The sequence below is a fragment of the Carex rostrata genome, chromosome 17 (genome assembly GCF_964058835.1).
Source record: "Carex rostrata chromosome 17, lpCarRost1.2, whole genome shotgun sequence".
NCBI lineage: Eukaryota > Viridiplantae > Streptophyta > Magnoliopsida > Poales > Cyperaceae > Carex > Carex rostrata.
Genome location: NC_135934.1, coordinates 5333785 through 5357714, shown reverse-complemented (window position 1 = coordinate 5357714; position 23930 = coordinate 5333785). Strand labels below are relative to the sequence as shown.

The following is a 23930-nucleotide window of genomic DNA, read 5'->3' as shown; positions in this document are numbered from 1 at the left end:
AAGAAAATTTTACAAGAGAACCATGAGAGAGGCAATGTTGTATGGTCATCAAGGCAGACGAGAATCTAAGAAAAGGAGATGAGGAAAACCCAGATAGAAAATAGGTACTTCAACTTTTTTATATTGTTTTTTTTTGTAATGATCTCATTTAGTTATGATACATAATGACTGATGTATGGTACTTATTTTTTGGCAAAAGTTAGGTTTTAATATTTTTAGGAGAGTTTTTTGACAGAAGAATAACAACTTCTTTCTTTAGTATTTCCCAAAGTAATTCATTTTCCTTTAAATAGATGGAATAAAGAGCGTATTTGGTATTTTGATATTAACCACAACATACCATACCAGGTCTATGGTGTACCAAAGATCAGAATACTGGTAATGCATCACTACCATGCCTAAGTATGAATTCAGACCTCTGCAAGTAACTTAAAGTAGGTATTGGCGGTTTGTTTTTTACATTAAGGCTTAAGGGTAGAATCATCATTTCCATTACTATGAAAAAGTAAATATCTAATAGAGATGAATTAAGTGGTATACATCCAATTTTCTATTTTGACATACTGACGACGTGGTCTCCTTGATAACTTCTGTTTTATTAAGTATTTAATTGGATCTTGTACTTGGTATAGGTAACATCAAACATGAGGGGAAATACTGCCTAAGAAGTGGCACAAAGGGTTCTTAGTCAAACATCCTTGTCTGGTTTACAGGTAAGATTTTTCTCAATAGGCACAAGTACGATCTCTCAAACATGACTATTTGACTAACATAAATTAAACTTAATATTTAATATATTATTATTAATTACTGTATAATTTTTATGTGTCTGTGACGTACTGCATTGTTTGTTCGTTTTAGATCAGAATTGATAGGGGATGTTTTCTTTGTTAATTAGGATTAGTGGGGATGAAAACTGGAATGTAGGTTTTATATTTTATACATTATCAAACTTAAAATGCAAAGGGTGTTTTGTGACAATCAGTGGAAGTAAGCTTGTCAGTAACCTAAAAAATGTAAATTTGACCTGATATAGACAACCCATTTAATTTAATTGCATTTTTCAAGTACATCAATAATCTCAAGTTAATGTTTTTTCACTAACAGCAAAAGATGGAAGAGCTTAATTCAATCAAGAGGCCGCTCTTTCATATTTTCGACTACTATTCATGTACCTGTTGTTACCGCTTCACTTGGTAATGTATTCGCACTTTTGCAGCAATCAAATTTATCAAATAAAGGTCAAAAACAAATAAAAACAAAAAAATACTGAGAGAAGGTTGTTTGTCTATAGCAGCTGCAGTTAGTGTTGGAAGAAGAGAAATGGAGGAGAAGAGCAATTTGGAGAAAAGTCCAAGACTTTTATTCCTTGTCTGGTCTCCCTATTTCAAGCCTCAAAACCAATACCAGTGAGGTTTTCTCTGGAACTGATCCTTATTAATTTAATTAAATGGAGGTATAGCTCATGCAACTTTGACAGGTTTGCAAGGCAGCAAGGTAGTGTTCAATCAAATAAAGGGTAAGATTGGTATTTTTACAAATTTAAAATGAGTTTTAATATAAAAGACAATAAATTGGGTAAATATGTGAGTTTTTTTTAATTTAGAGGGGTAAATATGATATTATGAATTTTAGAGGGGGGAATACGTAATTACGAAGTTTTTGAGGGGGATACATGAAATTCCCTCTCAAATTATCTATCTATTAGAACATTTTGTGTGTTTTTGACGAAAGTTTGAACTTCTTGCATCCAGTACCAGTTCAGTAAACAGTTCATTATAAAAATAAGTAGTGATTGTCTTTTTTTCTTCTGAAAATCTCAATTAGACCATGGATTTACTAAAATTAGTTAAACAATTTTATGTAGGCTAAACACAGTTCAGTAAATTGTTGGGAAAGTCTTAAGAAATGTTAAACAATTTTTCTGAAAATCTCAACTGAGACAGCCTAAACACGGTTCAGTAAACTGTTGGGAAAATCTCAAGAAAGCCAAAACCGTGAGTTGGAAGCACTTTCGGTAAATTGATTTCGTTTTTTTTCTTGATGTGTGGCTGAGCCATGTTTAGTACATTTCAAATTCAATTAAAGCTAAACGAACGAATAAATAATGCTTTTTATTATTTGGCTAACTTAATTTTGTAATGCTTTTATTGTTGCAGTGGTACTCCATTAATGGTGGCTCGTTCATGGAATAGAAGTTGGCTCGAGGAATTTTGAACAGACAAACAGAAACACTGTACCTCATTTCTCTGTTTTCCACTCATGAGTATTATTAACATTGCTAGGTGAGTACGGATTTCTGCCTTTTGAGGCTAAATTGGTAAATTTTTATTTAGTTTATTTCAGTAGGCTTAGTTTTATCTAAGCAGCAGATTGCTATGTGATTCGGTTTTTTGCATTTTGGCTAAATTGAACCTCATCTTTTAAAATTTAGGCTTTATGACTGACTGAGGCTGCTTTGTTGTAATTAGTATCACAACAGTGGCATTTTTGGTTAGCTGATTTAGGGTTTAGGGTTTATCTGCTTATATGTTTAACCATCGTAGCTTTCTTTTTTTGCAGTTCCTTCTTCCTCTTTTGGGTCTTCTATGCTAGGTATTGTAGCTGTTGATCTACAATCTTCTGTGCACACACTGATGTTTTTTATTAGGAATTGGAATCTCAATTTGTGCAATGCCGGTTATTATGATATCAATGACATCATCATGGAAGAGGAGGTAAGATTATTACTTGGAAATTTTTTTTTTAATTTACTAAAATTAGTTAAACAATTTTATATAGGCTCTATCAGTTGTTTTTCATGTGGGAGCAAATGGAGTCGGTTTACTTGATCCTGGTTCAGAAACAGATAGTGTGTCTTCTTCGCTATAAATTGTTCTATGATTTTAATTTCTGGTGTTTAGTACACCATGTTCACTAAGTAATTTTAGATGCTTCCTGTGTGCTGCTATTGTAAATCCACCAGTTAGGCCAAACAGGGCTTATCCAGCTTCAGCACTTACCAGTACTGTTACACAATAGTTGGTTTTATTTTCCTAAATATGATTTTACACAACAACTTCAGCACTTACCAGCATTTATCAGTAGTGCTACCAGCACTTACCAGAATTTACCAGTAATTGAGCAGATTCTTTGATATATACACTCCAAGTATATACAAGCCAAACCAAAATAATAGAAAGTATACTCCCAAGTGTCTGGTTGAATTGTATTTTTTTTTTTAAAGGTTGAAAAGGGGGCAAAAATAGACCTTCTGTTTTATGGCTATCACATGAGCTGTGCATAAGAGCCATGTCAATTCGAGACATGATTGAATGGTGCCACAATTAGGAAAACTCTCATCTTGTTTTGTATTTAATCTTTTGTTAATTATTGGACTAACTATATTATTGCTCATCTCAGGAAGAAGGGAGAAACCAAGAATCATCAAAGGTATCGACATGTCTTTCTTTTTATTTCTTTTAGGTGTGTAAACTCTTCATTAATGAATCTGCTATCAGTGCCAGACAGGACTGTGCAATACATGCTTATTTAAATTCTAAATTTTATGAGAAGGTTTATGTTCAATTGCAATTACTGTTTCGATTTTTCTTAGTTTACTTGGCAACACTATGTTAGGTATCTGACTTTGTTGTCTTTATGCTGACTCAATTGCATTGCCATGTTCTATGAGTGATTGTATCAAGCTCAAGAAGAAAGCAAACATCTAGGGCAACCCTGTTTCGGCAGGTTTTGTTCATGTTTACTATGTTAGGTTTTATTGATGGATGAAAACAGGTACTAATGTGGTATGTATATGTACTTGCAGATTATATGCTATGGATGAATTTAGATTCAATGAACCATTACATGCTTTGAATGACGATGATGAATTGTGTGAGAATATGAAAAACCACAACAAAAATTGCCGAAGGCGTGGAAACTAATTTATTGGAAGTTGGTTTGTACTAATTATTCATACTCAGTTTGTACTAATTATTCATCTTTGTTGTATGATATTGCACAAATGTACAAATTTTATTATATTTTTTTCATACAAGGGTTGTACATATGCACTATAAAGTCCTTTGCCAAAAAAAAAAGAGAGAGAGAACTACAGAGAGAGGGTCCTTGTGCAAATATAATTTTCATCATACGAGGATTGTACATACACTTTTGATTCTCTTCTGTAATTGAGCAAGTTTATTTCTTATTTGCTTATCTGTAACTTCTTTGTTTGAATTTAAATGGCTTCTATTGGGATGAGATAATTTTTATGTGGAGAGAGCATTTATTTGGGGACTTGAATGCCACGATTTTACGAGCAGAAATGAAACTCATATCATATTTGGGTGAATCTATTTTTGAGATGATCTTTGTGAGATTATTGATTAATAAGTCAATTATACAATAAAACAATGCTTGAGCTAGACAAAGTAAAAAAAGTGTAATATTTACTGTTAGATTATTGATTAATTCCAAGGAATGATGAACTGAGATGCATTTCTATAAAAATTTACACAATATCATCTCTATTGTGCTAGAGGGGTTTGTGAGATATACACAATATCATCTCTATTGCAAAAAAAAAAAGAAAAAAAAAAAGAGAGAGAGACTGAATTCTTGTAAAAGTTGTAATTCATTTTTTTAGCACTTTATTTTTTTGATAGCATATATACAACAAACAATGTGCTCAATATATGTGAAAAGGTGATTTTTACATATTGTAAAAGTGATGGACTTTAATGTAAATAGGTACAAAGATTCTGGTACCGTTGGCTGTAGATTCTGGTACAGTGTAAATATATCAATCCTTAAACAACATGACTTAAAAACCAAATAGGCAGGTAATTTATTTCAAATCCTCTTCGCTACTAACTTGATCATCATCTTGCTTTTCCTTCCTCTTAGCCGTCTCTCACAAAAATTGAAATGGGTCAAAACAGCAAACTTTGTTATAAACAAACCTGATCAAATTGGTTAAGTTAATTTTCAAAAAGAAAATAAGTTGCAACAATAATCCTTTAAGGCTAAAGTTCTCGAGTCAACTTGATTTTCATCTCAAGAAAGATTCCTCGGCAACTATTTGTGTACTTAAGTAATTCATAATTATGCAATTAATCTTTAAATTCACATTTAAAAAAAGTAATCAAAACAAACTTTTAAATTCAGCCATGTTGCTAAAGCGGTTGCCAGCACACATCAGTTCCTTAATTGTCAGAGCAACAACACTCATCAGTTTCATAGATATACACGCCATATAGAGAACAACACCAATACACATTAGGAAATACAAAATGCATCTTCAGATTCTTCACATATCAGCAACTCCTTAAAAAAATAAGAAACTCTATGTATCATTCTGAGTTGACAAAGTGCTCTTATGTATCATCAAAAATCATTTCATTCTCCATTGCAAAGCACGGGCACTTGACTAGTTTTAATAAGATAGAGTAAAAGAAAAAAAAAATGTAATTGATTTGATAACTTTTGCGACGTAAAAACCAGCATTTTTCAGATTATAATCAGACATGCCTATAAAACCATGCATGGGGCTGTGATCAAAGATGCATCACACATCTAATTTCGTGATAATTACCGTTAATTAGCCAGCATCTCAAACAAAATGAAAGCAATCTTCTATTTTATTGATTTATTAAAACAAATGTCTGTGAAATTTCTGCAAAAAATTTATGATAAGAAATTCAAGGTTGGTAAGCATCAGGAAGCCTGAGTCCCACACTAGCTGCAGATTTGTTCAGTACTTTCCTCATCTCGTCGGAGCGATCCACTGCTATGTTGTAAGAGAACAACAAATCCTGCATAATGATACCAATTGATCACATCAATACATGATATAACTTCATAATAAATCCAGTGATATAATCTAAATCATCTGAGTTGGGCTATGGTAATATGCATATTACGGATCGACCCACGCTATGGGCTCATAAATTTGTTTAGAAAGTCCAAACAATCAATCTGAACAATTCAACATGATCTTCATATGGAAATTTACTTGTAGAACAAATTTTACATTTTTAGAATTTTTTACTATATTTTTAGATAGTTAGAAAATGACTTGATTTAAAATTCGGGACCATCCAAAAGTAGTAATTTTTCATATATCAAAAAAATAACAAACAAATGCAAAAAAATGTAAAATTTTCTCTCCAAGTAGATTATCATATGAAGATCATGTTGAACGGTTAGAATTTACTTTTTGGACTTTAAAAACGGAGATATGAGTGCATAGTGCGTGTTGGTTCATAATATGGATATTTACCATAGCCTCACTCAAATCATCCAATACAACCTGTGAAAACTTTAATTCATTAGTACGTGAATGCCTGAATCATTAAGGCCCTACAGTTTTCAGAATTATCAGATATCAAACTGATATTTCAAAACTCGGTACCAGCATTTTGTATACATGAGTTTCATCAAAAAATCTACAAGAATAAACTAGCACTGTTATTACATATCAAATTGGACATCCGATACAAAGTAATTACAAGATAAAAAATTAAAATAATTGAAAAGGAAAAGGAAAAATTAAAATTGCATCTTTTTCTGCAACCATATCAAAGCCAAGTCCTACAAGTTGTAACTTCTTGTCTCTACTACTATTTTTAGCAGTTTGCAATTTTTAGATCTTAAAATTTTAAATGAATGGGGGCATTTGGTAGAAAAATCTCCAAAAAAAAAAAACAGGTTTAAACCCAACAGCCTATCAAAGGAAATAATAGTCAGTACCAGCTAGTACACTCAGTTAAAATTTAGAATCTCAAGTAAATGTAGATTTGAGTGTCAATACAAACCAAAAGTTGATTTGTTGCTACAAATGCAGGGAACATAGTAAATTTCACATAAATCACAATTTGTTTAACAAAAATTGCAAATAAGTGAACAGAAGTTGCAACCAAAAGGTATGATAAATTAAGTTTCCACTTCAAAAAATTAAATATAAATCATGTGATGAATGTTATACGGTACCCGTGCAGACAGTTACTGTATAGTACTAGTATATACTAAAAAGCAGATAAATTTCCTAATTAGTGTCAATTTGAGGTTTTATACCAGGAAAGCGGATAAATTAAGGCTAAAAAATATCACTGATCAGAGAAAGAGATCAGAAAAACTGTTATTACTACAAATCCAGGACCTCGGTACCACGTTTAGATCAGATTCCTGTAACTGCACAATTTACCATTCTAAGTAAAGTGTTAAATTTGCTACCAGCTTCACTGATTTAAATCTAAAACAGGTACAGTACAGCGGGTTTCTAATTTCAAAATTTTTAAGGAAAATAGTACCAACGAAATTAGTGATTTCACTCCAACAGTAACAATACAAAGTAGAACAAGAGAAATATAAAAAAGAAAAAAGATTTACTTGGTGATGGTGCACGCTGTCAATCAAATAAGTGTAGTTGCTTGCGAGTTTGAGCTTCTGTTGTGCCGCCTCCTGATCTGACAAAGCCGAGTTCTTTCTGAATTCCTGAGAGATGAAATCTCGAAAGTGCCCCTTGCCTCCATCCTTCCCTATGTGCTTGTTCACCGCCTTCAGCAATCGACGATAGACGGACCCCACTCGCATCGCCTCGGCTACCTTTTTTTTTTTTTCTGTCTCACAGAGTAGGGGGTGGGGTTAGGCCTGCTAATTTAAAAATTACACTTATGAGCTGATATACATGCAATGACATGTTTTAAGAAAATAAATGAATAGAATTGAAATTAGGTGATCTGCTAGACATTTTATCATGGAATGAATTCATTCTAAGGGACTTTGTAATTATACTAAAAATTTCTTTGAATTCACAGATATTGCCAATTTGCCATATTATCACCTCCCTATATGAGGGATCGTGCAAATTGAAGAATTTGAGGGTGAATTGTGTAAAACGAAATGGATGATGGAATGGATAAAAGAGAAGCGACAAACAAAGATAATGAGTCTCAATTCAATATATTCATTTTCATGTATCCATTACAATTTACAAGGATGTGATGAGTTTATATAGTCATCTTTTTTAACTTTTCTAAACATCCCAACTGATCACATTTTTAATATCTCCCACCTAATTTTCTAATTATTCTAAACATCATTAAACTCTTAATAGATAACAACACATCAACATAGTTTCTAGGGTTTCACATCAACATAGTTTCTAGGGTTTCAGTTTGTAAGAGAGAGAGCAAGCAAGCTGAAAGGAACAAAGGAGAGGGCCACTTGCGGTCAGTTTTAAGAGAAAGAGGACCACAGCAAAAGGAAGAAGAACGGAGGAGATGTAGTTACTTACCTAGTCGGAAGAAAGAGAGCAAGAAGGAAGGGTTGCTGACTCGCTCACGATTCTCTCCAAATTTACGTGAAGAAGGACGGGCGACATGTTTTTAGTTCAGATCCTGAGATTTGCATCGTCCGTCTTAATCTGACACGAATCTCGAAGCGGACCCTGAGGGATTTGAGGCTGTTGAAATCCCGTCGAATCATCTCATTTCTCGTTCTCGTTTGATGGAAATGGAAGTAGAGTCCATTCCGATCAGACCCTTCGTCTCTTTCGCCCTCTCTCGAAATTTCACCTTGCTTTCCGCTTCTCTCTCTTCTTCTATTCCACAGACCCATCTCTCTCCTCTCCCTCCTCCGCTGGCCTCCCTTCTCTTCCTCTTCCGCACAGCTCTCATTCTCCTCCGTCCGCCTGCCTTATCCTCCGTTTTTCCTCCTTCGCTGGCCTCCTTGCCACTGTGCGCACCATTTCTCCCCTTCGCCACGCAATCGTGTGATTTTCGCACCTCTCATCTCAGGTAATTTTCCTTTTTTTTTTTTTTTTTTTCTGTTTCTTTTTTTTTTTTTTTTAAAAGGCAAAAATTGCCTATTTCATTGCTGAAATATAATAATTACAAACACCAGTTTTTATCTATTTAGCCTAATGAGTTCATTATCACTCTTTACAAAACAAAATGAGTAACATGCAATAAAACCACCAAAGCTTGCTATTAGCAAGGCAACAAAAATATGCTAAATTTGCTAAAAACTAAGCCACAAAATATTTGGGCTAAGACTAAGTATAACTAGACGACAAAATTGGTGAAGCATCTTCAGTTTCCACTACGGTAACACGTTGGCAGCAGCAAAACCTTGCTGGCTAAAGACCTCTACATCCGAAAGCAAAGGTACTAGCTCCAGTGGCATGTACTGGTTCAAATGAATGACATCTTCTATGATCGGGATCCACTCTCCAACAGCATTCTTGACTTTCTTGCTCATGTTTCCTGCCCAATAAGAACAAAGAGATTTAATTAGTAAAATCAGATGTCTAGCACTTTTAATAGCACAATCATTGAAACAAACCTCATTCCTATGTTTCCACAAACTCCAACTAACTGCACTAAGGATAATTAAGAATCCTGTTCTATCTATGACATCGAGAGAATAAGCAAATGCAAGTATACTATCCCAAGTTGTCCATGATTGCATTATCAATTGAGTTTTTCCTAACCAAAACCAAATTTGTTGAGCTAATGTACAAGTGATAAAGAGATGGTCAATCGATTCATTGTGTAAACAGAACTGACATTTGGGATCTCCAACCCACCCTTTAATGGCTAAATTGTCTTTGGTTAAGATGGTATTATGTGAAACTAGCCACATGAATATTCTGATTTTTGGTGGTACCGGCAAGTTCCACCATATCATGGCATTTTTTGGTTGATATCCACCAAAGTTAAGAATTTTATAAATCGAATGAGTTGAAAACTTCCCTGAGACTTCCCATTTCCACTCAATTTTGTCGTGTGAGTAAGTGAAGGAAGTGGAGCTGATTAGATGTAGTAATTATGTCCATTCCTGAAAATCAGAAGTTCTAAATTTCACTAATCGCCCTTGAGAGTATACCACATCAGCTAAGAGTATGTTTGGGTTTGTACATTGAGTAAACAAAGTGTAATACCTAGTAGCTAGTGTGCAGTTTTGATACCATTGGTCAACCCAGAACCTAATTTGCGAATTTATCCCTGGTTCATAAGATATTCTCATTTTTCCTACATGATTAACTTTCAACATAGCAGTCCAAAAGGCAGAATTTAATGGATGGTGATTGGTCATATACTTATGTATTAGAAGGGTTTTCCAAAGTCCATTGTATTCAAAATTTTTCAATTTCCACCACCATTTGAGTAGAAGGGATATGTTCATTTGTCTTAGATCGAGAATTCCTAAACCACCAACCTGTTTAGCTAAATTTGAGGTGTACCAGTCTATGAAAATATATTTTTTCTTTTTAGAATTACCTTGCCATAAGAAGCGTCTTCTAATCTTATCTATTTGTTTGATTACCGTAAGAGGAATCCTATAGACTGAGAGTGCATATAAAGGAACAGCTGTAAGGACTGAGTTTACTAAGGTTAAACGACCTCCTATGAATAGCAAGCTTCCTTGCCATTGTTGTAGCTTACTTTCTATCTTATTTACTAGAAAAGACCAGTCAACTACTTTCAATTTTTTATAGTGTAAAGGCAGTCCTAGATATTTAATAGGAAAAGTTCCTTCGTGATATCTAAATAAATGTTGAAGAGGTTGTGTATCATCTACATTTAACGAATACAATTCAGTTTTATCGTAATTCATTTTAATCCCAGAGATAGCCTCAAAAACTAGCATAGCCCACCATGCTGTTTCCACATTCTCTTCCTGAGCTTCAAGGAAGAGAATAGTATCGTCGGCATAGTGGCAATTTGTGATTGCTAGATTATCTAAATACGGTGGACCTAAAAATTTGTTTCTTTCTCTTTTGTCGCTTGATTAAGGATTTTGTTGATTTGCTCAAAAAATTTGTGCAATCTGAAGCCAAATTTCTCCTCTTTTTCTTCTTCTGTACAAGGTTGTCCACCAGAAAATCACTGTTTTTTTTTTTGTTGAGTGTGTTGCCCTCTCTTTGCTCGTCTCTGTCTACACAGAGGTTTAATATATTTATTTTTCTTTGTATTTCTTTCCTTTTCACTTAATTAGTATTTAATTGTTTTTTTTACAACAACGATAACAACAGGAAGGTGCAATCAAATTCGTCCACTATTAAAATGAATCTACTAATATTTTTTTTTGGAAAGAGCAATAATAGGTTTCGTTGTTTGTGTAGAACATTGCTGCATGCAGGGGCGGACGCATGATTTATGCGGGGGGGGGGGGGGGGGGGGGGGGGGGGCAATAATTGGATGCAAATAGCTTATCGGGTACAATTGAACAAATAGCAGAAAAGGAAAGGATGGAACACAATAAGATGAGATGTTTCACCTTGCTTTTTTCCAAAACATAGCACATCCATCTTTAGCATCACCACTTCTACCCTATCAGTATACAATGTGTTTTGTGAAATCTATTTACTGGATGGAAAAAGGCAACAGCTTGGGCTTGAATAGCACAGTTGAGAGTAAATTGATGCTAGATTTGGTTACTGAGTTTAAACAACATAACTGATTGCATAATCAAAGTAAAAGTATTAGTTGGCTAAAGTGAACACTTAACTAATCAGACAATTAATATCACAGCTACAGTTTTGGAGCAGACTAATTTACCGTGAGATTCGAGTAAAGTTCAAAGCTGCGTCGCCGTCGTCTTCAGAGAGAGAGAGAGAGAGTTGCGCAATTCGAAACCAATAGATGGGCTGCGTCTCCGCCAAATCCGAAACCAATAGATGGGCGAGTCAGAGAGAGCTGTGTCTCCGCCAAATGGACGTTGATTTTCAGATTTTAGATGGGCTCCGCTAATTTGGGCTCCGCCAATTTGGTTTCAGATGGGCTCCGCCAAAAACATAATTCCTCAGCGCCTCCTCAGCCGAATGGACTGCAAATGAAATTATATTGGGCTATAGAGGGTAAATTGAATTCCAGAGAGGAGCAGAGTCCTGAAAAACAGATTTTTTAGCACTTTTTTTGTAAATCGGAGGGGTAGCTGACCCTCCTGTGCTACAGTGGGTCCGCCTCTGGCTGCATGAGTTGTGATTGTTCAAAAAGTTGGCAACTTAGCTTATGTACTTTGTTTCATATGTAAACTAATACTCACATGATATGTACAGCGTCTGTTATATAGTCCATCAACACTTTAAATTAATGCTTGGATGTATGCTTTTTGGGTTTCATTTTTGTATTGTTCTTCCATATGTAAACTAAAATTTGCATGATATCTATTATTTTGCTTCCGTTTTATCACCGACAACTCATACAACATATCTAAATTATCAATGCCGAAGCAAAGCGAGGCATTTGACTAGTGAATTCTTAGCTTTAACAGAATAAAGCTGCACACTCGCCAAGTCGCCTTTCGCCGCTACTTCACCACCAGTCCCTGTCCCTTTGTTAAATCCACTAAATGAGTACTCCAATTCGTTCCTTGTCTCTCTCCACCCCTATATCTTCTCCTTGTACTCTTCTTCGCAAAACCCTAGTTAAACCTGAATCGCTTCCTTTTCCTTACATACCTTGCTTTCGAGATTCTAAGCTGAAATCAAGGCTGATTCTCACGTCAATGGCTTCTCTCAATTCTCATATGACTGAAGCAAACAGTGTTGCAGCTGCCCCTCCTCAGCAATCCCCATGTAAGTTAAATTTGCTGGTAATTTGGTAGAAACCAATGAAATTGTAAGTAAAGTGATTACTTGATCTGTTCTAAAATTCTAATTTGGTTAAACAGCTTGTAGGATTGGTTTATATGTTTTTTTTAAGCTTTTAAATTTTCTGGTAATTTGGTAGGAATGAATGAAATTGCAAGAAAAGTGATTACTTGATCTGTTATAGAATTCTAATTTGGTAGAAATCAATGAAATTGCAAGTAAAGTTATTACTTGATCTGTACTAAATTTCTAATTTGATTTATAAGTAGCTTGTCCTAAAATTCTAATTTGATATATAATTTGGTATATACGTAAATTAATCATTCTATTTGAATTAATTGATTGAATATTGGTGTATAACTTCTTTAATGCTTTTAAATTTATTGGTAATTTGGTAGAAATCAACAAAATTGTAAGAGAAGCGGTTACTTGATCTGTTAAAAATTGTAATTTCATATTAGCAGCTTGTAGGATTGGTGAAGTAAGGAGAGTAACAAAGGAAACCAATGTGCATGTTAAGATAAACCTTGATGGTTCTGGGATTTCAGATTCATGCACGGGAGTACCTTTCTTGGATCATATGTTAGATGTGAGCATATTAATTTTTTCATTTTTATATTAAGAGTGAGGCTATGATACTATGCATAGCGCGGATTGGTCTGTACTATGGATCGGTATCTTCGTTTTTAAAGTTCAAATTGTCGAGATAAACTGTGCAACATGATCTCCATATTAAAATGTACTTGTAAATCAAATTTTACATTTTTTAGAATATTTGTACTGTTTTTTTAGATAGGTATATTATCACTTGATTTAAAAATTCTAGACCAGTTTAGATCGACTATTCGAACTTTGGACACAAAAATATTGATATGTAGTACGGACCAATCTGCGTTATGCATAGTATCATAGCCTCACTCTTTATATTTATCTGATTATTGTTAACTTGACTTAATGTTCTGTTTATGTTCTCTCTAGCAACTTGCTTCACATGGGTTATTTGATGTCCATGTAAAAGCATCAGGTGATATCCACATTGATGATCACCATACAAATGAAGATATTGCACTTGCTATTGGCACGGTAATTATACATACATACATGTTACTTTGAGAGTTTTGCCAAAAAAACCCAAATTTGCAAAAAGAGAACCTCTGTGTTAAAATATGCTTGCTTATTTGTTGATAGGGCTAATTTGTATAATTGTAAGTTTTTCAGTATAGTTAATAAATTTACGAATGAAGGTGTTTTATTATAATGGCAACTATTGTTTCTTATTTTCTATCAAAAATATGTATTACATACTGTTTCATTATATTGGTTAATTCACTCATCACAACTGTTAACACCTTCATTAAAGAATAAGAGTTTCGGTAGGACTATTTTTGTTTACAAACTGTATATCAAAATAGCACTGCATTTTTTCAATATGTGATTAATAGAGTGCTTCTTTGCAAATTTTCTTCTCATTTTAACATGGAATTCAGATTTAGTTTGAGTTGTGGTTGAATTAATCTATGTGCAGGCGTTACTTCAGGCACTAGGAGATAGGAAAGGAATAAACAGATTTGGCCATTTTTCAGCTCCACTTGATGAAGCTGCAATTGAAGTTATACTTGTAAAACCTGTTATCTATTTACAATCTTAATATCTTTTTAACTTGTTGATAGTGTATATCACTATGCATAGTGCGGATTGGATTGTACTATGGATAAGTATCTTTATTTTCAAAGTTCAAACAGTCGATTTGAACCATTCAGCATGATCTCCATACGAAAATATACTTGCAGACTAAAGTTTACATATTTTAGAATTTTTTTACTATTTTTTTAGATAAGTAGAAAATCACTTGATATAAAAAATTTCTACCTATTTAAAAAAATAGTAAACAAATTCTAAAAAATGTAAAATTTGATTCACAAGTGCATTTTCATATGGAGAATATGTTGAACAGTTCAGATCGACGGTTAACTTTAAAAATGGAGATATTGATCCATAGTACCGTAGCCTCACTCCAGTATGCACTATTTCATAGTACTATAGTCTCACTTCAAAATTAATATGCATGTTATCTTTGCAAAATGCATATTTATCCTCGTAAATTTATTTTTTATATACTTTCAGGATTTATCTGGGAGGCCCCATTTGAGTTGTGATCTGAGTATACCAACCGAAAGAGTTGGTACATACGACACCCAGGTATGGTACCACCCTTTTCTTTTGCTAAAAATGATATCAGTCAGATGATTAGTTAAGAGTATTTATTTATTGGCTTGTTTGTTGTTTCAGCTAGTGGAGCACTTTTTCCAGTCTTTGGTTAACACATCTGGCATGACACTTCACATCCGTCGGGTAATGATCTCACCATAATATATGAAGATTGTGCATTGCAAATTTGCGCCCATAATCTCCATTTTAAAAGTTCAAACAGTCAATTGAACCATTCAACATGATCTCCATATGAAAATGTGCTTGGAGACCAAATTTTACATTTTTTGAAAAAATTTTACTATTTTTTCAGATAGTAGAAAATATTTGTTTTTCAAAAAATTCTGGACCATCAAAAATAGTAAATAATTTCCAAAAAATGTAAAATTTGGTCTCCAAGGACATTCTCATATGGAGATCATGTTAAATGGTTTAGATCGACTATTTGGACTTTGAAATTGCAAAATATGGGCTCAAATTAAAATAAAGGCTTTAATTTGCAAAGCACAATAGCCCATCTCTCACCCTAAATATATAAAGATGTTAGAACTAACCATGTATGTCCATTTTTCGTTGGTTAAATATGTGTATGATGTATAATGAACCAAGATTTTGCCCTCAATTCTGTGCAAACAGATATAGTGCTTTTAGTAAAAAAGTTTTGAGTGAGGCTACGGTACTATGCATAGCACGACACGCTCCATACTATGGATTCATGATCATATTGATCCATAGTACGGAAATGGTTCAGAATGTCTAAACTAAGATAGAATAAGAGAAATGTATTTCATTGATATAATTTGATTACATATGCATCATCTATTTATAAGAGAGCTATGACATAGAGTTGTTACAATCCAACTAATCCTAATATGTTGTAACAACTTCCTAACAATATTATTAGCACTAACTTTCTAACTACCTCTATTATTCCCCCTCAAGCGAAACATGGTGCGGTAGCAATGTTGAGCTTGCTCCGAAAGAAGAAGGTCGATGCCAATATCTCAATGCCATTGTTCTTGCGATGTGAATCGTCAAGTTTGGGTCTCCTTGAAGGTAGAAGAAGGTAGAGAGGAGCTCTTGTGGCTCAAGAATGCTTCCATGTACTTGAGAGGCTCGTTTGAGTCCTCTAGCTCATGGCTTGTTGTCAAATACATGGTTTCAAGAGGCTCTTGGCTCTCTTGTCTCAATTTTGAGAAGCATTTTGGAGATAGAAGAAGAGAAGAGAAGAAGGAGCCTGGCATTGGTTTGGCTTGATTAGACATGAATCAGTAAGTCAGAGCAGCATGTTCTATTGGAACTGCAGTTGGAGGGGATCAGAAATAAAAGAGGCGTAGAAAAGTTATTTGAAGAGGCAAGTCTGAAATGAAATTGGATTTGGGCTTTGAAAGAAAATTAAAGAAATTAGATTTTGAAGTGGGCTTTCAACCTCAGCCCAAAGAAAGAAAACCAAAAAGGAGAAATCATTTCCGGTTGACCGAATTGGATTTGGTTTAGTTGCACAGCACCGCAAAACAGATCCATTAACGCTTCTTCATCGCTAAAACCTTGCATGACTTCGCCATTGAAATGGAAAATTTGACCGGTGGCGGAATTATGGAGGCGTGATGAAGGGTGAGCAGTAGTGTAGGTCGGACTGAGCTTCGGATCAGCATTGCCACCCCCTTCCGTCATTCTTCTGGCAGCACCACCAGACGGTGACAGCGTGGCATCATTGTCGATTGTAGCCTGCGCTGAACCCTTGCTCGCCTTGTCGGTGGCTGAGTTGCTTGAGATCGTTGTAACACGGTGGAGACCCGAGATGCTCACCATTAGAGAGGTGATGCAGATCCGATTGAGCGTTTGTGAGTCTCCTCTCGATCCGGTCAGGGTGCTCAGCACAACAGGCTAATGCAAGCTGGAGGCGACCGGTGCGACTAAAACAACCGATTCAGCGTCCGAAATGGCGGCGGTGAGACTGAAGTCGGCACAGAGAGCTTGATGTTGCTGATGCTTGACGTCGAGGTTGCGTTGATCTGGTGACAAGGCAGCAGCGGCGGCTTCGGCTTCTCTGCCGTGACAGATGTCGTTCTTCTCTTGTTCTTTAGAAGAGAGTTGTGTAGAATGCAAGGGAATAGGGAGGGAATAAGGATTGGGAGAATAGAGTGAATAAGAAAAGATTTAGGCTAGAATAGAGAGGAATAGAAGCTTATTTCTGGAATAAAGGTTTTTTTTTTCAGATCTGGAATAGAGAGTTTTGAGGCATAATTCCTGGAATAGGCGCAAGCCTAATTCCAACTTTACCAAAGCTCTGATACCATCTAAACTAAGATAGAATAAGAGAAATGTATTTCATTGATATAATTTGATTACATATGCATCATCTATTTATAAGAGAGCTATGACATAGAGTTGTTACAATCCAACTAATCCTAATATGTTGTAACAACTTCCTAACAATATTATTAGCACTAACTAACTTTCTAACTACCTCTATTACCTAACTGCCTCTATTAGAATGGTTCAAAATCACTATTTTTTTAGGTAGGTGCGAAATCACTACTTTCAAATGGTTCAGAATCTTTAGATCCAAGTGATTTTCTACCTATCTGATAAATAGTAAACAAAATCTGAAAAATGCAAAATTTGGTCTCCAAGTACATTTTCATATAGAGATCATGTTGAGGGGGTTTGGATCGACTTATTGCGCTATGTCCATGTATTTTTTTTCTTCTTATCTCTCTTTTTAGTGATCGGGAAGTCAACATAGGTATGAGTTTATGTCATTGCAACGTATTAAGGTAGGGCTTGCTTGTGAGAAGTGGTCCGATACTTGCTATATAGGAGTGTCTTTCTTTTAACTGGGTAATCTTACTTTTGTACCCATACTGATCATAAATTATGCATAGTACCGTAGCCTCACTCAAAAAGTTTAAATTATTGTCAAATTGAAGAGCAACATATCCAGACTACAATTAAGAAATGAATAGGTATAGGTCAAAGACATATATTTTGAATTATACCAAACTGGAATTGGTACTGGTATCTGATCTACGAACCTATAGTTTCAAAAAGTTATAATTCTAAGTTCTTAAATGTTTAAATTTCAAAAGCTTGCTGGGAAGAACTCGCATCATATAATAGAGGCAACTTTCAAGGCATTTGCAAGGGCCCTTCGTCAGGCCACTGAATTTGACTTGCGGCGCCACGGTTCTATCCCTAGGTTTGACTACTATTTTTTCTTTTTTCAAAATTCATATTTTTACCAAGTTGAGTACCAAAAATAGTTCTGAATTTTCTGATTTTTTTTTTGGCGTGTTTCTACTACCACAATTGCAGCTCTAAAGGTGTTCTCTCACGGTCATAACCCGTTTATACTGCAAAATGATTGCTTTCTAAATGAGGTATTTCCAAGGAAGAGAAATTTGTTTTTATTTTTGAGTAGATTTATACATCTGTTTAGTGCTTAAATAATGTTAATGGGTCTTGTTTAGTGCTTTAATGATGGTAATGGGTCTCTTTTGTCTTACTTTAATTTACTGTGAATACTCTTTGGTATATTTGAGAAAGCACTATCAAGTTTGTCTAAAATAAATGTGCACATTATCTCTAGACTTTAACTGTGTGTTTTGGTGAACATTTTTGTCTCAGTTTTGGTCTTTGGTAATTTTCATAGGTCTTTGAGTTCTTTTGTTTTGTTTTGTTTTTTTTTCTTAATAAACATTGTAATGTAAGGATATAATATCCTAGATTACCACCTACTCTATCATCTTGAACTTTTTAAGTAGTTGATTGGTTGACATATATGAGTGTTTAGAACTGATATTTGATCTAGTTGCTAAGAAAATATCTTTCATACGGGAAATTGCAAGTTTAAATCTGATTGAAAAAAAAAAAATCGTTCAAAATTGTAAGTTAAAAGCATGCATGTTGAGTTTTGGACTTGAATCTAAAAAATTAAGCTAGGTTATATTGACAATAAAGATTGAATGATGATCGTATTAAAAATTAACAATTTAACACTCATTTTTTAATTGGACGATTTAAGAATTAATAATTTAACACTGTCAGCAGTTTATAACCGATTAAACATATTTCAATTGCATCAAATTATAGTCTCCGTAATAAAACATGAATATGCATAATCTTAATTATAGTTTTTACGATTATGTTTTCAAATTTATGTTGCTTGGAAAGTACTGCATGTTATATTGTGTATGCATGTTATATTATGTATGCATAGTTGGATCTGATATAGTTGATTACTTGTTTTGAAAATCATAACAGTTGGGAGATAGAGCGGAGGGGAGAGAAGGGAGTGGAGATGAATTGTGCTAAAAAACTAAAATGTAACTATTTTTTAAACTCCCAAATAAGAAAGTAGAGGAGATGAAGTCGCCGACTTTTCCGCCCCTTCCGTTTCTTCCTTTTCTATTAGGATACGTTTGGATGACACAAGAATGACGCTAATTCAGAAATAGCTGCTATTTCTAGCAAGTTATTCTCACTATTTCACATTTAGGTGGAAAAAACGCTATTTTCAACACAAGGAATAGTTCGGGTTAGTTGCTATTTTGCTATTCTTGTGAAATGTTGAGTTAGCGGCTATTCTGAATTTGAAGTTAGCGAGTTATTTCGAGTTATGTATTTAAAAAGAAAATTCAAAATATTAAGTCGTGTTTTCTTGACCTGACATTTATTTATGTAATTGTTGTTTTAACTTAAGAAATGCTAAAAAAGTAAAAAATAAGCCAGCTTATTTGAGCATAGGTATCATTTATAACAATAGCTTTTTTTAGGGTATCTAAAAAAGTAGCTAAGCAAATGCAAAGCGTGATACAGAAGCTAAAGACAAATTTATAGAACGTATTTATTTATTTTTTTGCATAAAAAAACAAAAATAAAAAAGGAGCTGCCCTGGGAGGATACGGATCCCCGAATTAGTTACAAGATTCATACGAATTAATGAGCGAGCAAGTACAGTCAGGATCGAATTAGTATCCTCTGCGTCAACTCAAAAAAGAATCTTTAGAGTTAATATATCTGGACCGTCCGCTTCACTTTAATATCCGTGCGGATTAGATCCACACTAATATTAAAAAGTCCTAAATTGTAGACTGTAGTCAAATTGTCTCCGTTTAAAATCAGACGGGTGACATGTATTAATTCAAAAGAGCATCTTTTGAGTTAATGCACGAATCCAAAGTCCAAAAATACTGCCCCTATTCCGGCTCGAATGCCAAATCGGTTAAAATTTACCGTAAGTGAGGGTGATCCTTGCAATACCGGAGAGGATACGGATTCGACGACGCGGACTCTGGATTCGTCTGGTGAGCACGTGAGTTGAGCTGAGCATTCTAAGATGTCAAGAACCTGAGAGGATATGAAATAAAGTAACAAACGTGTCTGCCGTTACTGTCTCCTTTGACTTTTGATCGAAGGACTTGTTCCTCAGTCATCACTACTCACTCCTCTTTTTGGTTTCTTGCCTCCGTCATTTCGCCGCCATTGAACCATGAATCCACCCCAGATCGCTAATGGAAACACAAAGCAGCTCCACGACCAGCTCCCTCCCCATCCCACCGCTCTCATCTCCAACTCCGACCCCGCCTCTTGCGTGAAGGAAGCTGAGCGAATCCTCGGGTACTCTTTCCTCGAACCAAAGCTTCTAGAACAAGCACTAACCCACTCTTCCTTCTCCAATGGCACCGCTTCTTACGAGCGACTGGAGTTCGTTGGAGATGCGGCGCTTAATTTGGCAATGACGAACTATTTGTATTTATCCCACCCGGACCTTGGACCGGGTCATATTTCTACGCTTCGATCCGCTAACGTATCCACTGAGAAACTGGCACGTGTCGCTGTCCGGCACGGTATTTATCCCCTTGTACTGCGCAACTCCCCTAAGCTCGACAAACAGGTACGATGCACTTCTCACTTGAACTGGACTGAATTATTATGTCTTTTGTTGCAAGTAACATGATCGAGTTTTGATTTGGTATATTGATTTGTACCCATTGCTTCAGTAATGTCTCAGAGAGACTCTACTCTTAATTTTTAATTCTATGATGTGTGCAATTGTATCTGGTGATTGCCTAAAAGGACCATATGTTCCCGAAATTATCTAACCCGAGGAAAAAACATGAGAAATATAAATTAAATTTAGTTGATTATGCTCCCAGATTACAAAAAAAATAACTGAATGTAAAGAATTAGCAAAGCATAGAGTTCGGTTCCCACTTCACCTCATGTTATATTAGGTTTTAAAGTTCTTATAATATTTGGGATACGTGAATAGGTGGAAGAATTTACAAAGGCAGTGGTGCAAGAGCCAGAGGAGGATCAGATTTACGGTGGAAGCACCAAAAAGGCGCCGAAGGTTCTGGCAGATGTTGTCGAGGCCATAGCTGCTGCTATTTATCAGGATAGTAGTTTCAACCTTGATGTGATGTGGAAGGTCTTTATCTCTTCTCCTCTGATAGTTTGTTTCTGTTAAACACTGTAATGGATGAAGAAAAGTTGTACCAGATATCCGTATTATAGGAGCTAGTACGGTGCTCATCCTTAGATGTTGCTTTTGGATGCGAACCTTTCTTAGAAATTAATTTATCTTCAAATCATGTCTCTGGTCCCCTTTTTTCTGCTGATCTGTGGCAAATTGACTTATTGGGTTGGGTACAGGATAGGTAAAATTAAGCTCAGGTCATGTCAGGCTTGGTTGCAGATTTAATTAATTTCTTGTTTAGGGTTAATCTCAGGTCACATTCTCTACAATTTTGGATTAATTCATTTTTGCCTTTATGTAACTGCCAATTCAGGTTTCGGTTTTTTATTGTATGGTTTTGTCTTGAGGCTTCTTGGAAAATTGATATTGAGTGACATTGATTTTTTTGCTGGGTCTATGTGGATTCATATCAGGCCGGGTTAGACTTGAGCTATCAGTTGGGTTTGAGATGAGATATTACCGGTTAAACTTGCAAATTTCTCTTGGAACTGGTGAATCTCTCTATATGCTAGATGGACGGCATTTATCTTTACACTGTTTTTTATGTGAATATAATTTTTCTTTATTTAATTGTTATTCAAAACAATCACTCTAATGCATTGAGAACTCTACAGATTGTTAGGAGACTTTTGGAGCCACTAATCACAGCCGACACTTTTGGCGAGCAACCAGTGACAACTCTCTATGAACTTTGCCAGAAAAGCGGCAAAGATGTCAAGTTCCACATCTGGCAAAAAGGCAAAACAACTACTGTTAATGTTCTTATTGACAGTGAGTTGGTCGGCTATGGATCGTCTAAGCAAAAGACTATTGCAAGACTAAATGCAGCTAGGGATGCACTTGAAAAGCTTAATGGAGAAAAGTCTAATCTTTTGATTAAGTCGCAACGTAAGGAAGTAGGAGACGAGGAGGAGGCCAAACAGAAACTTAACGAGTTCTGTATGAAGAGACACTGGCCTCCGCCTGTATACAAGTAATTTTTTCCTTTTCATTTATTCACGATCATAGGCACTTTATTTTTTTCCATAATTTATTTTGTATGCATATATGCATTATGGGACTTTGTGACTCTGGTTAGGTTTCATTTCTAGCCTACCCCAACTTGTCTGGGACTAAAGACTTAGTTGTTGTTGTTGTGTATATGCACTATAGTCATGAGTTTCCAGAGAGCCACATAATCTGTTTCGGTTGTTATGTGATCATGCTAAGTAGCATAGGCAAGGGCGGAACTAGAAAATTTAGATTGGGGTTGCTGAAACATAAAATGCAAAGATATTTAATGTGTGATAGGTGAGAGTTAAACCTAAGTCTTCACAACTACAATGTGGAATTCTAACCACTGAGCTACAATTACACATTTTATATTTCAAAAACCACTAGGCTAAACTATATAAAAACTTAAAAAGAAAAGAAAATATATTCAATAAAATTTTAATATATATAATTATAATTTTTAAAAACCATAGGGGTGGCTAAGTACCCTTTGGGTTGCATCAAGACCATGGCATTGAAAGCGTACGTTGCTTTAGGGTTTAGGGGGGGACTAAGCTAGCGTAGGGACAACAGTAGTTGAAAGCGTACATTAAAAATTGTATGTTGTTTTTTAATTCAAAAATTCTAATAATGAACATAATGTTGTGGATTTGCAGATTGGAGGAGGAAAAGGGGCCGGCGCATAGTAGAACATTCATATGCTCAGTACACGTCGTAACCACAAATGATAATTTTATTGCATTGAGTGAATGCAGATCTAGAGTTAAGGACGCAGAGAAATCTGCTGCTTTGAAGATGCTGTCCATAGTGGTGAAGGAAGTTATATGTGTAGTTTAAGTTTCACCAATTGTAAATCTGTACCTTCTTCCTAAGAAGGTAAGAAGGTACAGATATACAATTGGTGGAACTTAAACTATGCATATAACTTTGCCAAGTTAGATCAGGACCATTCAAAAATAAGTTTGCATGACTCTCAAAGTGGGTCTTCTATATTTCAAACAGGCCCGAATTATTTATGGCTCGGCTGGAGCATCATTCTATTTCCTGCAGTACTGCAGAGGATATGCACTCATAGGTGTACTGTGTGGGAAGGGTTAGCTGTGGAGTGTATTTTTCTCTTTGAGGATTTATTTACTTTTTTTTTCTTTCTTTTCCTTTTTATGTCTCCTTCTCCCTTTTATCCTTCCTTTGTTGTTGGTGGAAGAGGGGAGGAGGTTTCATTAAATATAAGAGCTTTCATTTGGCTAATTCTGCACCAAAGGAGTAAAAGAGTAACCTGGCATCCTGCTTCTCAGAGGAAATTCAATTATAAAGGGGCTAAATAAAATTAAAGAATATTGTGTTATGTTTTTTAAGATATGAATATTGTTTCTTTAAATTTGATCAATAAATATTATGTGTATGCTTTGAGCAGCGGGCTTAGCATAGTGGCATAGAGACACGGTAGGTTCAATTATGGCCGAAAGCATGTAAAAGTTTATGGTGTCGAGTGTGGACCGAGTCCATTAATAAAAAAAGGAATCGTGTATATCCTTTCTTCTTTGATGATAATATGATCCGGAAAACAATGTATTTGTTATTTTCAAATAAAAATATTATATGTTGGTTTTTTCTTCATCTAATTATTTAAAATAAAAGAATATATAGGCTTATTTTCTATCT

At 34.9% G+C, this 23930-nt stretch overlaps 4 protein-coding genes and 1 long non-coding RNA gene across 6 annotated transcripts; 3 read left to right on the top strand and 2 right to left on the bottom strand.

Annotated features, from left to right (window-relative positions):
- The first annotated feature begins 3115 nt into the window (after positions 1 to 3115).
- Positions 3116 to 4194, top strand: LOC144568499 (uncharacterized). Its single transcript, XR_013515673.1, has 2 exons — positions 3116 to 3729; positions 3809 to 4194. It is a non-coding gene; the product is annotated as an uncharacterized LOC144568499 (long non-coding RNA).
- A 1286-nt stretch (positions 4195 to 5480) lies between these two features.
- On the bottom strand, positions 5481 to 8400 carry LOC144568248 (complex 1 protein, LYR family protein). Its single transcript, XM_078318532.1, has 3 exons — positions 8282 to 8400; positions 7375 to 7635; positions 5481 to 5798 (listed from the first exon to the last, which is right to left on the bottom strand). The coding sequence occupies exons 2-3, from the start codon at positions 7576 to 7578 to the stop codon at positions 5685 to 5687; spliced, it is 318 nt and encodes a 105-aa protein (XP_078174658.1). The 5' UTR covers positions 7579 to 7635; positions 8282 to 8400; the 3' UTR covers positions 5481 to 5684.
- A 131-nt stretch (positions 8401 to 8531) lies between these two features.
- Positions 8532 to 18409, top strand: LOC144568247 (imidazoleglycerol-phosphate dehydratase 3, chloroplastic-like). 2 transcript variants are annotated; one of them, XM_078318530.1, is made up of 9 exons: positions 8532 to 8783; positions 12265 to 12568; positions 13045 to 13172; positions 13562 to 13666; positions 14109 to 14201; positions 14708 to 14782; positions 14873 to 14935; positions 17884 to 17993; positions 18110 to 18409. In XM_078318530.1, exons 2-9 carry the CDS (start codon positions 12343 to 12345, stop codon positions 18135 to 18137), a joined length of 828 nt encoding a protein of 275 aa, XP_078174656.1. In that variant the 5' UTR covers positions 8532 to 8783; positions 12265 to 12342; the 3' UTR covers positions 18138 to 18409. The 2 variants fall into 2 exon arrangements, with proteins under 2 accessions (XP_078174656.1, XP_078174657.1); XM_078318531.1 differs by lacking the exon at positions 8532 to 8783 and having other exon boundaries at positions 11890 to 12568; positions 13048 to 13172.
- LOC144568710 (uncharacterized) lies at positions 9088 to 9675 on the bottom strand. The gene is made up of 2 exons (XM_078319079.1): positions 9354 to 9675; positions 9088 to 9251 (listed from the first exon to the last, which is right to left on the bottom strand). The coding sequence occupies exons 1-2, from the start codon at positions 9673 to 9675 to the stop codon at positions 9088 to 9090; spliced, it is 486 nt and encodes a 161-aa protein (XP_078175205.1).
- Positions 18410 to 20219: 1810 nt separating the features above from the next.
- On the top strand, positions 20220 to 23667 carry LOC144568601 (ribonuclease 3-like protein 2). Its single transcript, XM_078318976.1, has 4 exons — positions 20220 to 20690; positions 21069 to 21227; positions 21890 to 22248; positions 22925 to 23667. Exons 1-4 carry the CDS (start codon positions 20286 to 20288, stop codon positions 23103 to 23105), a joined length of 1104 nt encoding a protein of 367 aa, XP_078175102.1. The 5' UTR covers positions 20220 to 20285; the 3' UTR covers positions 23106 to 23667.
- The last annotated feature ends 263 nt before the right edge of the window (positions 23668 to 23930 follow it).

Bases quoted from the DNA above. Each gene is read 5' to 3' on its own strand.
- LOC144568601 (XM_078318976.1), top strand. From the start codon at position 20,286: ATGAATCCACCCCAGATCGCTAATGGAAACACAAAGCAGCTCCACGAC. The intron at 20,691-21,068 runs GTACGATGCACT...ATACGTGAATAG, and splicing joins CCCCTAAGCTCGACAAACAG to GTGGAAGAATTTACAAAGGC. The intron at 21,228-21,889 runs GTCTTTATCTCT...AGAACTCTACAG, and splicing joins ACCTTGATGTGATGTGGAAG to ATTGTTAGGAGACTTTTGGA.
- LOC144568710 (XM_078319079.1), bottom strand. From the start codon at position 9,675: ATGATATGGTGGAACTTGCCGGTACCACCAAAAATCAGAATATTCATG. The intron at 9,252-9,353 runs GTTTGTGGAAAC...CTTATTGGGCAG, and splicing joins CCTTAGTGCAGTTAGTTGGA to GAAACATGAGCAAGAAAGTC.
- LOC144568248 (XM_078318532.1), bottom strand. From the start codon at position 7,578: ATGCGAGTGGGGTCCGTCTATCGTCGATTGCTGAAGGCGGTGAACAAG. The intron at 5,799-7,374 runs GTAAATCTTTTT...ATCATTATGCAG, and splicing joins ACAGCGTGCACCATCACCAA to GATTTGTTGTTCTCTTACAA.
- LOC144568247 (XM_078318530.1), top strand. From the start codon at position 12,343: ATGAGTACTCCAATTCGTTCCTTGTCTCTCTCCACCCCTATATCTTCT. The intron at 13,173-13,561 runs GTGAGCATATTA...TGTTCTCTCTAG, and splicing joins TCTTGGATCATATGTTAGAT to CAACTTGCTTCACATGGGTT. The intron at 14,936-17,883 runs GTAATGATCTCA...AAATTTCAAAAG, and splicing joins TGACACTTCACATCCGTCGG to CTTGCTGGGAAGAACTCGCA.